We start from the raw sequence: 14,792 nt of genomic DNA on the forward strand, positions 1-14,792 counted from the left end.
ATTCTTCCAACATCTGAACACTAAAACACAAGAGGGTTTATGCCAGTTGAGTGAGCTAATTACAGTAACAAGACTTTCTGTTTCACCCCAGGCCACATTACATTAGCAGATATTGTGCATATTATAGGGAGCTCACAGTTCTTTGGTGATGAATGTGAGATTTTTGTGAAACCCTAAATATGTGACAGACACATCGCTAACAAAAAGAGAAAAAACCTCATGTCTCGGTAAGTCGATATTAAGTTAGATAATGTAATGTACTGATGTAACAATTGACATCTATACTGGGCAACGGATAGGTGGAGTTATTTCAAAAATCAAGTATTTCAACTGCCTTACTAGCTTCAAATCCCCAGTACTGTACAGGTAGAGCCCATTACTACTATTCAAACAAAATTTTAGCTGTTATTTGAGTCACTTTGCTGTTTCTCTTTGGCATCTTTTAAAAATCTCGAACTGGATTCAAACACCAACATGCAGCTTTCCATTGCAAAAGATATGTAGCATGATACAGATCCTGTGAGAACACTCTCACTTAAAATTTTAACATATAGCCAATCAGAATACTACATTGTCAAAACAGTTCTATTACATTGCAGTTGTGCAGTAGCAATGGCATAACTTAAAAGGTTTCCAGCTGTGGGAAGGTTCTCATTTGTGTATACTCAGAAATAAATGCAAGAACACATGGCTTTTCCCATACAATTCAAACCTTCAAGCCCATTCCTTCTGAAAACCATGTACAAGTTGCTTGATCACAAGCTCTACTCTTCTGATTTAGCCTTCTGAGGAAGATGAATAACCACAGGTGGAACTTCCAGGAAGATAAAGCTTTGCCAATTTTCTCCCTGACCCCAAAAGTAGTCCAGCAAAACTCCAAGAAACCAGTTTAACAGTATAACCTATATTATTCAACTCTGACCAGCTGATAGCACAAGTAACATTTCCATGGTCCCAGCAGCAATGGCTCTTTGTACAGTATTAGTTGTCTAGCGCTGCAGTAATCGCCTTCAGACATATTCTTTACCAGAGTTAAATCAGTATAGAATTTATGTAAATCTATTTCATTATCTACTGCTCTGTGGAAATTTTCTCAGAGCTGCTCCCACTCCACCGCCATAACTTCATCATTAGTGCGGAGGAAACCAGGTTCGTACATCCGCTGAAGTTATGGTGGCTGAGTGGAAGCAGTTCCGAGGAAATTAAATATTTTAAATAAAACTTTGCATTACTTAATTGTGCAGTTAACAACGCATGCACGATACAGCTTCTATCCAATATAAAAGGCAGCTGAAGTTAAATAACTTGCTTTTGTCTACATTATTCATTTTAAATACTTGGATATGCCTCTTCTCAGTTATTTTTCCTCCAATCAAGCTTACAATAAACTTAAGGCCACCACCCGCCTCCACGGGTCAGACTAGATAGTATAACAGTAAATCCCACGTGACAATATTTCATGTACAATTTATTAGCTTTAAAAAAGTAAAACTGTTAACATACATGATAAGTTGCTTTGCTATAAGAAAAACCCATTTGTAGTTACTTCATACCCCATACAAGGGCAGCTGTTACTGCTTATATTTTCATCACTCACACCCCAACATTTTTAACACTCAATTTGTATGAGAACACTTTACACGTTATAAACCATTCTATTAATTGTTATCAGCTTTTCAAATTTAAAATTATGGTCGAATACTGGCTGCTTCTTCTGATGCCATAGAAACTGTCCCGTCTGCATGGCTAGGTGCTTTCTACAGCAACTGGATGCACTTCAAACATTGCATCCAGGTTTGGCACCACAGTCTGCGCAGCGATTTTCACATTGCTCCAGCTGCTGTGAAATTACCCAGCTATGTAATACAGTACTCAGGATCTGAACTGGTATTGCAGAACTACCAGCTGAAGTTATTCTTCAACATAAATGCACCATTAAAGGTAACCATTCTCTGGCCTTAACACATTCCTATCAATTTTTTCCTCATTTCCAGGTGAACCATTAGGGACGAGTAACTTTATAAGTCAAAAGTTCAGGGGGTGTTTCACCAGCAGCTTAATGGATAAAGAGCATAGCAATAAGCCTTAAGGAATACCCCACAGTTCAATTCCCAGCTGGTGTTAAGTTAACTGGTCTCAGCCAGGGCAGCGGTTGGGTTGCTACAACTGGCTTCAACAAGACTTACCTATCCACATATACAAAGTGTACCACTTGTCCTGAGGATACTAACTAGTTGAGGGACATTCCCTGGCCTAGATTGTGACCATTTTATCTAAAGCAGCCTCTCAGCAAGGGATGCGAGAACAAGGTGCTAGTAGCTCCTCTGATGATTCAGCTGGTTATGGCAGCATGTAGCTGGACCACATCGTCCGGATTCCAAGTTTGCTTCCCACAGTCTGTGCTGAGTTAATGGATTTCAGCCATGGTGGCAGTAGGTACCTTGCTTCAGTGGAAGGGATCAGCCAGGGTTCCTGCTCCTGATTGCTATCCAGCAATCCTTGCTGGAAGAGTGCACACTGATGTTGGTTGAGAACAGGATCGGCCTTTCCTCATCACCTCACTTGCCCCACCACCCCCCCCGCATTAAAGAGGTACCAATAATCTCTGCCTAGGCCAACAGATCTTTTGGATGAGGACTGGATGGCAGCTAGTGCCCAAATAACTGATCTCTTGCTGGGGTACAATGTCTTCTGAAGAGGAGGGGCAAAAAAAGGAATAGAATTTAGGAGTAAAATTATAGAACAAAAACAGGAAACACACAAAACATTGAATTTAATCCCTCCAATGAAACTAGGAAGTAGGTATTTGGAGAGCATTATGGAACACCTTCAAGAGATGCTTAGTGGTAATGTCTAGTTGTGGGAGTGGGGGTTAAAGAACAACAACTATGGCAATCTTGCCTATTTCAAAATGCTGTTAAGGGGACACTTAAGGGTAAATTTTAACAGTGAGCCAGGAAGGGAGCCTGGGGGGGGGGGGGGGGGAGGAAGGGAGGGGAGGGAGGAAGGGGAGGGGAGGGGAGGGGAGGGGAAAGGCTGCTCCCAGATTCTCTGATGCCTCACTCCAAGTCCTAGTGGATGGGGTGAGGAGGAGGAGGGATATTTTCTACCCAGCCGATGGGAGGAAGTGGACTGTCTCTGCCACCAAGAAGGCCTGGCTCGAGGTGGCAGAGGAGGTCACCAGCAGCAGCAACGTCTCCTGCACATGGATACAGTGCAGGAAACGCTTCAATGAACTAACTAGGTCAGCCAAAGTGAGTACACTTACTCATTCTCCTACAATCTGTCTTCCACATCACCGCCCCCACCCCACAACTCCTACTGCACTGCCAACGCTACTCTATCATCACTCCTCACACCCACTTAAACCTCATCCTCAACTTACCTGCACTTCCTCACCTCCCCAGTGCTCATCCCACCACTACCACTCAACCCAATCCTTATACAATGTCTTGGCTCTGCCTCATACTCCCCCTCTGATGCATCTCTTTCACGGTCAGCCTCACCCAAACCAATGCATTCAGCGGTTGGCCACGTCACCATCCCTCACTCACGCCTCTCTACTTTCTCCCCGTATAGGAGGAGAGCCCAGAATGCACGGGAAAGGGCGAAGACTGGAGGGGGGCCGCAACATCTGGTTGCCCTCTCAGACATGGAGCAGGAGGCTCTTGAACTAAGCCGCACCCTCGAGTGCCAGTCCGTCGGGGACACAGAGACTGCCACCTGACAAACGCCTGGTGACAGAACTTTAAAATTCAGCACTCACAATAGCAAATGATGTTAACATCCTTGCCATCTTCAGCACCTCAACATTTGTCACCATGCTTAAAATCGCCTTCTGTTCTTTTACAGGGCCTTCAGCGATCGCCGCAACGGCGGAGGGCGATTCCTCAGAGGACTGCCGGCCTCTGAGGGGGCACCGTCACATCTGAGCGAGCCATCCACCAGTGCAGATACACACACCTCGGTGGGTCCCCGTCCTCACTTAGTTGGGGTCACACATGGTGAGTCACCACATACGTGAGCACGAACAGACACTAGTGGCAGGGGCAGTTGTGGAGAGTCCGCGTCGGTGGGAGCAATCTTCTCCAGGCACTGCTCAGCTGGACACAGATGCTGAACCCTGGGGGCCATCCATGAAAAGGAGAATGATCGAGGGGCAGCAGTACATTTGCAAGGTGCTGGAACAAGTGCCACGCACACTCTCCACAATCACGCAGAGCATGGAGAAGTCCAACTCCTGCATGAGTGGAATGGTGGCAGAGGTGCAGGAGGGAATCTCTGAGATACTGTCACAGGGACGTGAGGGAATCTCTGAGATAGTGTCGCGGGCAAGTATGGGAATGTCTGCGATGGATGGGGAGGCGAGCCTCTATCAAGCCTCATGTACGCCTCACCGATTAGTCCATTGAGGCCCTGACAACGGCCCTTTGGACTCAGGGTGAGCAACTTTCTGCCGCCTTAAACAGGCAGGCACGTACTCTGGCACTGGCCTTACAAGGCTTCACACATATCCTCCAAACTGTCGTCCAGCAGGGTGGTCGGAGTGATGTGGGCCTTGCCCAGAGGAGGGATGATGGCGAAAGGGGACATGGAAGTGGGGACGCCACTCAAAGCACCCCCACGTCTCACCTGTTGCCCCCTCAACCAGTACCCACAATGCTGCCTCCTCTCCAGGTGGCCGAGCCTGCCCCTGCACAGGTGCAGGTGGAGCAGTCTTTGGAGGGGCCCTCATGGCCACCGGAACCAAGAGGGTGTAGACCCAAAGCATCTAATCGGTCAGGGCATGAACAACTGCAACCTGCCACGACCTCTGCTGCAGCCACAGGGGAGGCATCACGTAGGAGTAGTCGGAAGCGTACGGCGAAGGTTTTGTGAGCACAATGGGGATGCACATGGGTGTTTCACGGTTTGTCATGTTTTTTTATTTATATTTGATTTTTGTTAATGGCACATTAAATATTATTATTGACACCACTACTGTTATGTCTTGGCCATTCTTGACTAGCTTGTGTAATATGTCCCTTTCATGAGGTTCACCATGAACACCCACACTTGATGCCACCCATTGGGTCACTCTACAGTGGGTGTATGTGTAGTTGCACGACTATTTTGCAGGTGCCTGTGGCGCAGCACTGTGTTGTGGAGCTCCACGTGGCGGAGGTGGACGGCGTGCCTGGCGAGGCTGGTGATGTTGCTCATCTTTGGATGAATTGATGAATGAAGTTATGGCGCCCCCCATCCTGACGGTGAGAGTTTGAGGGAGTCCGCAAAGTAGGTAAATGGGTTTGCACAGCAGAGTTTAGGGTATAAATTAATAATTTTGAGTGGAAAGACAAAGGTGTTGCAGCCAAAACTTCGTCTGAAGTGACAGAGTGCCCTGCTGCAATAAATGACGTTTTCTCCCCACCTGTCAAATGCTCCTTTGCATCTCCCACTGGCTGCTGGCTGAAACGTGTCTGCTCCAACAGGGAGCGTTTCCCACAGCACAGGAAACACGCTGAGGATCCTTCAAAATTGCTCCCCTGCCAAAATCTCCACTCAATGAGCTCTGTCAAGTACCTCAACTATCTGACTTACTATCTAAAGCAGCATCCCGCCGGCTTTGATTGCTGGTGGGAGTCCCGCATTCGGGAGCTGCGCACGCATCCGAACGCGTCACTGGGGAACCCGGAAGTCAGCGGGTTGGAGCCGGGCTCCGAACCCGCTCCGGGATTCCGTTAAGACACAGTTAAGCAAAAGTCAGTGGATAGTGATCGGCTGTGGAAAAACCTGGCCAATTTTCTCCTCCCTAACTCAGGAATGTTGCAACCAATTGTAGTGCCACTAATGCCGCTCCAGCTCAAATCAGCTCAGACTTGGAACCGAAGCTGGGACCTTCCAGGTTTGTATGACTCAGCTACGCTCTGCTTAAAGTCGCTGAATTGTCAGGGGAAGCTGGGCTGACTTAGGATTTTGAATGAAATATTGCAGGATTTCAAAATCAGCTGAACTGGTTGGAGCAGTACTTCAACTTGAGGATCAATGATTAACAAAAAAAAAGTGACAGTTCCTAACAATAAAGAGCTGTTGAATGCATGCATTGGTTGACTTGCTCACTTTGGATTTTTAAACTTTTGTTAAAGATTAAGAAGTTATTATAGCCAAGATTTTACAAACAGTATAATCTATTTATTTAATTTTAAATGGCCTACTGCCGGCATTAAAATGAATGATCAGGAAATCTAGGCTTGTGTGTCCAAAACTAACATCACTGAACATTAGAAGTTGGATACTTGTAATCGACTAGAAGGAGAAAGTGATTGCTGATCACGCAGCTATTTTAATTTAGAAATTTAGGTCTTTTCTAAGTGATAAAGTTTGGGACAGGTTGTGTAGCATCCAAATCAGAATCCTTCAAGCTCAGTGTTTAATGCTCAAAAGAATGTATATCCCACTTACTTGGGCTTTACTTAACAGCTCCAACGTTTCACAAAGATCCCAAGCTATAGAAATGGCAGTGCCTTTTGAACTGACAAAGAGAAGGAATCTCAGCAGCTAAGTGGAAAAAGTATGTCTGCACACTGAGTGAAAGCTAAAACAGAAAAGGGTCATATTACAAAACCCTGTTTTCACTGCAGTAGACTAAATCATAAACCTGCGAGATTGAGTAATAAGATCAGCAGCACAGAAGCCGAGAAACAAGGAAAGGAATTATAAAAATATAATTTATATAATTTAGCCAATTTATGCATATAAAAATATGCATAAATTGGCTAAATCTACTGCTTGCACAGAACATTTAATAGTGAAAGGAATGGAGATAGAGATAGAGAAAATCAAGCCTAAAGAGGTGGAGTCTATTCAAGAGAGTTTTTGGCATGACAATGAGGAACATAAGAACATAAGAAATAGGTGCAGGAGTAGGCCAATCGGCCCCTCGAGCCTGCTCCGCCATTCAATAAGATCATGGCTGATCTGATCCTAACCTCAAATTTAAATCCATGTCCAATTTCCTGCCCGCTCCCCATAACCCCTAATTCCCTTTACTTCTAGGAAACTGTCTATTTCTGTTTTAAATCTATTTAATGATGTAGCTTCCAAAGCTTCCTGGGGCAGCAAATTCCACAGACCTACTACCCACTGAATGAAGAAGTTTCTCCTCATCTCAGTTTTGAAAGAGCAGCCCCTTATTCTAAGATTATGCCCCCTAGTTCTAGTTTCAACCATCCTTGGGAACATCCTCACGCATCCACCCGATCAAGCCCCCTCACAATCTTATATGTTTCAATAAGATCGCCTCTCAATCTTCTGAACTCCAATGAGTAGAGTCCCAATCTACTCAACCTTTCCTCATATGTCCGCCCCCTCATCCCCGGGATTAACCGAATGAACCTTCTTTGTACTGCCTCGAGAGCAAGTATGTCTTTTCTTAAGTATGGACACCAAAACTGTATGCAGTATTCCAGGTGCGGTCTCACCAATACCTTATATAACTGCAGCAATACCTCCCTGTTTTTATATTCTATCCCCCCAGCAATAAAAGCCAACATTCCGTTGGCCTTCTTGATCACCTGCTGCACCTGCATACTAACCTTTCAATTTTCTTGCATTAGGACCCCCAGATCCCTTTGTACTGCAGTACTTTCCAGTTTCTCACCATTAAGATAATAACTTGCTCTCTGATTTTTCCTGCCAAAGTGCATAACCTCACATTTTCCAATATTGTATTGCATCTGCCAAATCTCCGCCCACTCACCCAGCCTGTCTATATCCCCTTGTAGGTTTTTTATGTCCTCCTCACTCTCTACTTTCCCTCCCATCTTTGTATCATCTGCAAACTTTGATATGTTACACTCGGTCCCCTCCTCCAAATCGTTAATATAGATTGTAAAGAGTTGGGGACCCAGCACCGACCCCTGCGGAACACCACTGGCTACAGGTTGCCAGTCTGAGAATGAACCATTTATCCCAACTCTCTGCTATCTGTTAGATAACCAATCCTCCACCCATGCCAGAATATTACCCCCAGTCCAGTGATTCTTTATCTTGAGCAATAATCTTTTATGTGGCACCATGTCGAATGCCTTCTGGAAGTCTAAATACACTACGTCCACTGGTTCCCCTTTATCCACCCTGTATGTTATGTCCTCAAAGAACTCAAGCAAATTTGTCAGACATGACTTCCCCTTCGTAAAGCCATGCTGACTTTGTCCTATTAAATTATGTTTATCCAAATGTTCCGCTACTGTCTCCTTAATAATAGACTCCAAAATTTTACCCACCACAGATGTTAGGCTAACTGGTCTATAATTTCCAGCCTTCTGCCTACTACCCTTTTTAAATAAGGGTGTTACATTAGCAGTTTTCCAATCTGCCGGGACCTTTGCCGAGTCCAGAGAATTTTGGAAAATTATTACCAAAGCATCCACAATCCCTACTGCCACTTCCCTCAAGACCCTAGGATGTAAGCCATCAGGTCCAGGGGATTTATCCGCTTTGAGTCCCATTAATTTACTGAGTACCAATTCCTTAGTGATTTTAATCGTATTAAGCTCCTCCCCCCCCTCCCCAGGGCCCCGTTTGTCCAGTGTTGGGATATTCTTAGTGTCCTCTACCGTAAAGACTGAAACAAAATATTTGTTCAGCATTTTTGCCATCTCCATGTTTCCCACCATTAATTTCCCAGTCTCATCCTCTAAGGGACCTACGTTTGCCTTAGCCACCTTTTTTCTTTTTATATAACTATAGAAACTCTATCGACCTGTTTCTCCCCTTTGACTCATGCAATTTTCCAGTGGAGATATGTTAATGCCCCCAGGCTGAAAATACAACCAGGATCAGGAGGCATTTCAGGGGTGGATGGGAGTCTTGGAGATGTACCTTAATTAAGATGGGTGAGGTGGAAAGTCTAGGGCAGCACCTGAATTAGAAAGATGGGTTCATGTTTCAAATCAATCCTTCATCAGAACTCAAAATTTACAAACAGAATCCCAAAACTTTTATCAGAAAAACAAACAAAAAAAAAATCCATTCTCCTTCACTGGATGAGGAATAGGAGGGTTGTGGGAAGGGGCCCTAAATTGTGTCTTTTCACCCCCTTCCTCTGTGCATACTTCAGCACGAAGCTCCATTGACAATAGCCAAACAGTTCATTCGACTCATTCCAGTCTCACAGCCAAAGTCTCAGTCTGGTGTAAGGTGGGCATCTGAAGCAGACACCTCGCTTCTGTCTTCCCTTCTTCCCACCACCCCCAATTGATGATCCATTTATGTCAGACTGACAGGGAAGGCAGATGCAGCAGCAGCTAAGGACCAAGTTTCTCATTTCTTGGAGACTCAGCTATCAATTATTTCCAAAAACAAATTGTGCACGTAAGAGTCAGGGCATTATACTTACGCTTAGCAGTAACCAATCAGAACAGGCAATGACGAATGATAGGGTGATTTCAAATCAGACAGGACACTCGAAATTAATCTCACACCGTGGACCAATTGGGTCTCTGGAAAAGGACACTTACACACCCTGTTTTCTTTTAAAATAAGGACTTAGCAATATTATTCCCAAACATGACTTTTAATGAATAGTTGGAATTACCAACAGGTTGTCCATCTTAACAATTTGATTATATTTTAATTCCATAATTAATCACTTTGACCATTAATGGATTAGAATTTAATGTCTTTTAAAAAAAAACTCAATGTTCAATGTACAAGTTCCACAAAGAACACAAGCTTTTTTTTTGCTAAAGTTTGCTCCTTTCCTCTTCTGAAGGGGTCAAAACCTGCTGGGGGCACGGTTCATGTTGGTTTCAACCTGTAACCTGTAAACCTCAAGAATGGAGAGGTAGGAAGTGAAAAGGTGGTGTACGGTCAGTATGTAGAATCGTTCACATGATACACAACCACCACCAAAGAAAAGTGAAAAAAAAAATCATATTACTTATCGAGAAGGTATTGTGCAACAAGTCACTGATCCTAAGGGAGCCTGAATAATAATGCAGGATCTATGTCGCTACACGGAGTAAGGAACGGGTGTTGTCATTTATACATTCTAAAGGTGGATGGTGTTATCAACTATGAATAACCTGTTGAGCCTTGAGACCAAGCCTCAGCTATGCATCTCACCATATAGCTTGATTGACATGAATTTGTAAAAGCACCTCAGAAGCAAGGTGCTTAGTTTTTAATAGCTTAGTGACTGCTTCAATTTTCTTTTTCAATCATAACTGAGTACAGTAGGTATTGTATTGTTGTTTGAAACTAATACAATATCAAACTGGAAAGAGTTTGAAAGGCATGCTCATCAGGAATTTCAAGGCTGCAAGTCAGAAATTACTCTGTGAACAGAGGTCAATTCGGCACACTGATCTCCACCCAGCAAACCTGAAGTATCATTACTTTGACACAGATTAGTGCATTCATGGAACAGCAATGCAAATACCTGAGAGTTGATAAAGTAGTTCTGATGCCATCTTCACTGAAATGTCTTGAGTGAAAAGCTTAATTTCTGAGAGAGGTATAATTTCAGGGGAATTCTGTGACCTTTCACTTTTCACTGCCTTGCAGTTGAACACACGACTAGGAAGTGGTGACACCGTAGGGTCAGGTATTTCCAGCTCCATTGGCTCCTCTTTAATTGTAACTATCTGTGTTCCCAATTCCTTTTTATTTTCAGCTGTGGTTAGATGGGAAAAGAAAAAAAAAAGTGCTTTTACTATAAAAGGGTTTTGTACAAGCAACATAACTCAGTAACACTTCATCCTGAGGTTCAACAGGTTTAAAGGACATTGTTGAATCATAGAATCATATAGCAAGGAGACCATTCTGCGCCAGCTCTTTGAAACAGCTACCTAATTCCTCCCACTCCCCTGCTCTTTCCCTATAGCCCTGCATATTTTTCCTTTTCAAATATATATCAAATTCCTTTTTGAAAGTTACTATTAATCTGCTTCCACCATCCTTTCAGACAGTGGATCCCAGATCATAACAACTCACTGGTTCTTTCCTCTCTGTTTTTTTTGCCAATTATCTTAAATCTGTGTCCTCTGGTTACTGACCCTCCTGCAAGTGGAAACAGGTTTTCCTTATTTATCAAAACCCCATATAATTTGGAACACCTTTATTTAAACTCCTCTTATCCTCTTTGGTCTAAGGAGAACAATCCCAGTTTCTCTAGTTTCTCATTCCTCATTGTATTCTGTTAATTTTTTTTGGGAGCAATATGATCCACTGTTTTACATAACTACTCACTGTGAAGTATTCAAGTAAACATGATGTCTATATCAGAACACAATATTTCATAACTAGTGGCACAGTTAATCCAATATTGCACATGGAATCTGGTAGTAATCTATTACTTTTTATACCTTTATGGATACACCTTGCTAATAACAAAGGAATCAGCTGAATAATTCGCAAAGATCAAAACAAATGGAGGGATCCAATGGCTGAAATGCTCTCAGGATGCCATAGGCCCAGCACGTTTCTTGTACACGACTGTACCTCGATCCTTTGAGAACTGAATATGCAGTTCCCATCATATAAAAAACTCAGCAAAAGTGATTCAGTTTTGCATGTTTTGAACATGCAAATTATAAATATAGAAGTGAATTAACTATTCAGAATCACAGAACATTTCAGTTACAATCTTTGTTACAGGCTTTTTAAAAAAAAAATCAATGGGGTGGGGAGGTTGGCCACACATCAAGAACCGTGCCATTAGGACTGGTCTTGTACAATGTAAAAGCAGCTTAGCCTGCTCATGAGAGAAGTAACCATTCTCAAATGTCTTTTTTTTTTAAAAAAGCTAACTCTCTCTCTCCCCCCACCCCCCCTGACCCCCCGCAATCATATTTCCCTTTGCATCTAAAGGTGTTGACTCCTTGCTACGATATGGTTCCATGTGTGACCAGGTTGACCAGGTGGACTTCTTTCACATTGTAAGCCTAAATAATACAGTTGGCAAACTTTTCGACTGCAGAATACAGGTTTAACTGCACCATTAAACCTGATCCCGTCCTCAAGTGACGTCCATACATGTGCACTTCCACCTGCGATTACTGGACAGTGGTCATGAGTGGGGTCCCTGGCTGATTTCCATTCCCCCCATCCCCTAGCCTACGGGAGCTGAGGTGAACTCGTGTCTCAACTGCTGTCTAGGCTGAAATTACCAACAAATAGCACAGACCAGGGACCGAACCTGAATGGCTCAGTACTACAATGGATGATAACAAAGTCATTAGGAATTTCAGCAAGTTTTTGAGGGGGCCAGAAAGAGGAAAATCGCATATTGAATGTGTAATTTGAGAAGAGAAATCTTGAAATTTATTTCACTGTAGGTTCCAGGGAGCAACACAACTTGTGGCATTGTAGTTTTATGACACATCCATTAAGCAGGTACATAAATATCACAATCTTCAATTTTCTTAGGTTTGTAATTTAGTTGCCACCACCATATTTTTATATTAGTGTCCATCACTTACTTCAATAGAGAGACAGGTTCTTTGGGGCTCTGTGCATCAGAGAAGGTACCATCCCATTTAATTCTGTGATGGACTAAGATATTCATTAATCCTCAAGTTGTTATAATATTCTTTTCACCGTCAATTGTTGAGTCATTACAAGGATTACAGATACTCGACCTGGAACCATTTCAGTCTGGATGGCTCAATATTACATTGCGTTGTACATTTAGCAACTATGCAGGTTTTTTCTCGCTATAAGGAGAAACAGCCCTTAATTGAATTCTGTAACTTGAGCAGAAAAGCAATATTGGCATCTCACTAGTTTAAGCTTCATAATATTTCAGTCTAAGGTTTGAGAAGCAAAACCTCAAATGCATAAAATCCATGTAGTGGTACAATAGCCAGGTTTTGCCACTAGAGGTCACATGAACACTTATACAACTCAATGGCAAACTTCCGTTTGGTGGTCTCATTCTTAGAATGTGGTTCACCTTCCGCGTACAAACAGGCTATAATTCAACTGGGACAAAATCATAGGGACAGCGCCCCTTGGAGATTTTGTATACTTATGAATTCTTTACATCACATTCTATGGTAGGTTTGGGAATTGGTTTTGCAGGCAGCTTCTGAAGCATCAGTTTTAAATTCCTTCTCCACAAGGTTCTTTTAAAATCCATTTTTAATAAGACATGTGCAAGTTAAATAAACTGAAGTTTAACACGCCAATTTCAATAAAAGTATGAAAATAAATTGCAACCGAACTAATTTTATTCAGAAATAAAGGGGCAGAAATTGCTTGCAAAGTAACGGTGAGCTCAACACCGCTCTCCTTTGTTAGTGGCGAAATGGAGGAGCAAATTCCAGCGTTCGCACACGTGCAGTGAAATGTGCTCCCGTTGGTTCACCGGCGATATGACAGCTTTGAATTAAAGGTGTATCGCTGGCTGCAATCAGTGAAATCATTGAAAAAGCAGCAACTTGCTCATCTGCCCAGTTGTAAAGTAACTAAGAACAGCCACAAAACAGATATGCTTAAAAATACCAGGTCTAAACTAAGTTTTAAATATTGTAAACAATTTTACAACACCAAGTTATAGTCCAGCAATTTTATTTTAAATTCACAAGCTTTCGGAGATTCTCTCCTTCCTCAGGTAAATGTTCAGGATCTCCTTGAAGCCTACGCATTTATACATATTGAATAATACATGGTGTTTACAGACTGCCCCTGCAACTGCCCGTTGCCAAGGCAATCAGCGTGTTCAGACAGAGAGGTGTCATCTGCAGAACCCCCGAATACACATTCAACAAAAAAACAAACAGGGAAAAAAAAGAGAAAAAAAAACACAGAGAGAGGCAGAAACATCCGGAAGGCAGAGAGAGCCAGCAAATGACCCATTATATTAAAAACAGATAACATTTGTTCGCTGGTGGGGTAACGTGTAGCGTGACATGAACCCAAGATCCCGGTTGAGGCCGTCCTCATGGGTGCGGAACTTGGCTATCAATTTCTGCTCGACGATTTTGCGTTGTCGTGTGTCTCGAAGGCCGCCTTGGAGTACGCTTACCCGAAGGTCGGTGGATGAATGTCCATGACTGCTGAAGTGTTCCCCGACTGGGAGGGAACCCTCCTGTTTGGCGATTGTTGCGCGGTGTCCGTTCATCCGTTGTCGCAGCGTCTGCATGGTCTCGCCAATGTACCATGCTCTGGGGCATCCTTTCCTGCAACGTATGAGGTAGACAACGTTGGCCGAGTCACAGGAGTATGAACCATGCACCTGGTGGGTGGTGTCATCTCGTGTGATGGTGGTATCTGTGTCGATGATCTGGCATGTCTTGCAGAGGTTACCGTGGCAGGGTTGTGTGGCGTCGTGGACGCTGTTCTCTTGAAAGCTGGGTAGTTTGCTGCGAACGATGGTCTGTTTGAGGTTGGGTGGCTGTTTAAAGGCGAGTAGTGGAGGTGTGGGGATGGCCATAGCGAGGTGTTTGTCCGCTCCGGGGAGAAACTACGCCATGTTCTCCGCAGCCTTCAACATGTCATCAATGAGGACAAACACCTCGCTATGGCCATCCCCACACCTCCACTACTCGCCTTTAAACAGCCACCCAACCTCAAACAGACCATCGTTCGCAGCAAACTACCCAGCTTTCAAGAGAACAGCGTCCACGACGCCACACAACCCTGCCACGGTAACCTCTGCAAGACATGCCAGATCATCGACACAGATACCACCATCACACGAGATGACACCACCCACCAGGTGCATGGTTCATACTCCTGTGACTCGGCCAACGTTGTCTACCTCATACGTTGCAGGAAAGGATGCCCCAGAGCATGGTACATTGGCG

At 43.7% G+C, this 14,792-nt stretch overlaps 1 protein-coding gene across 6 annotated transcripts in view; it reads right to left on the bottom strand.

Moving 5' to 3' along the window:
• The window catches only part of znf827 (zinc finger protein 827), an 84,685-nt gene that overhangs the window by 22,743 nt on the left and 47,150 nt on the right, over window positions 1-14,792 (bottom strand). For all 6 annotated transcript variants that reach the window (XR_010964322.1, XM_067992347.1, XM_067992357.1 and 3 more), the window contains one exon: window positions 10,424-10,657. Coding sequence is in view for 5 of the 6 variants with exons in the window: in XM_067992347.1 (XP_067848448.1) it covers window positions 10,424-10,657 (234 nt within the window). In the remaining variant the exon portion in view is untranslated. The remainder of the gene's footprint in view (window positions 1-10,423; window positions 10,658-14,792) is intronic.

This window comes from Heptranchias perlo, chromosome 1 (assembly GCF_035084215.1).
Source record: "Heptranchias perlo isolate sHepPer1 chromosome 1, sHepPer1.hap1, whole genome shotgun sequence".
Lineage (NCBI taxonomy): Eukaryota > Metazoa > Chordata > Chondrichthyes > Hexanchiformes > Hexanchidae > Heptranchias > Heptranchias perlo.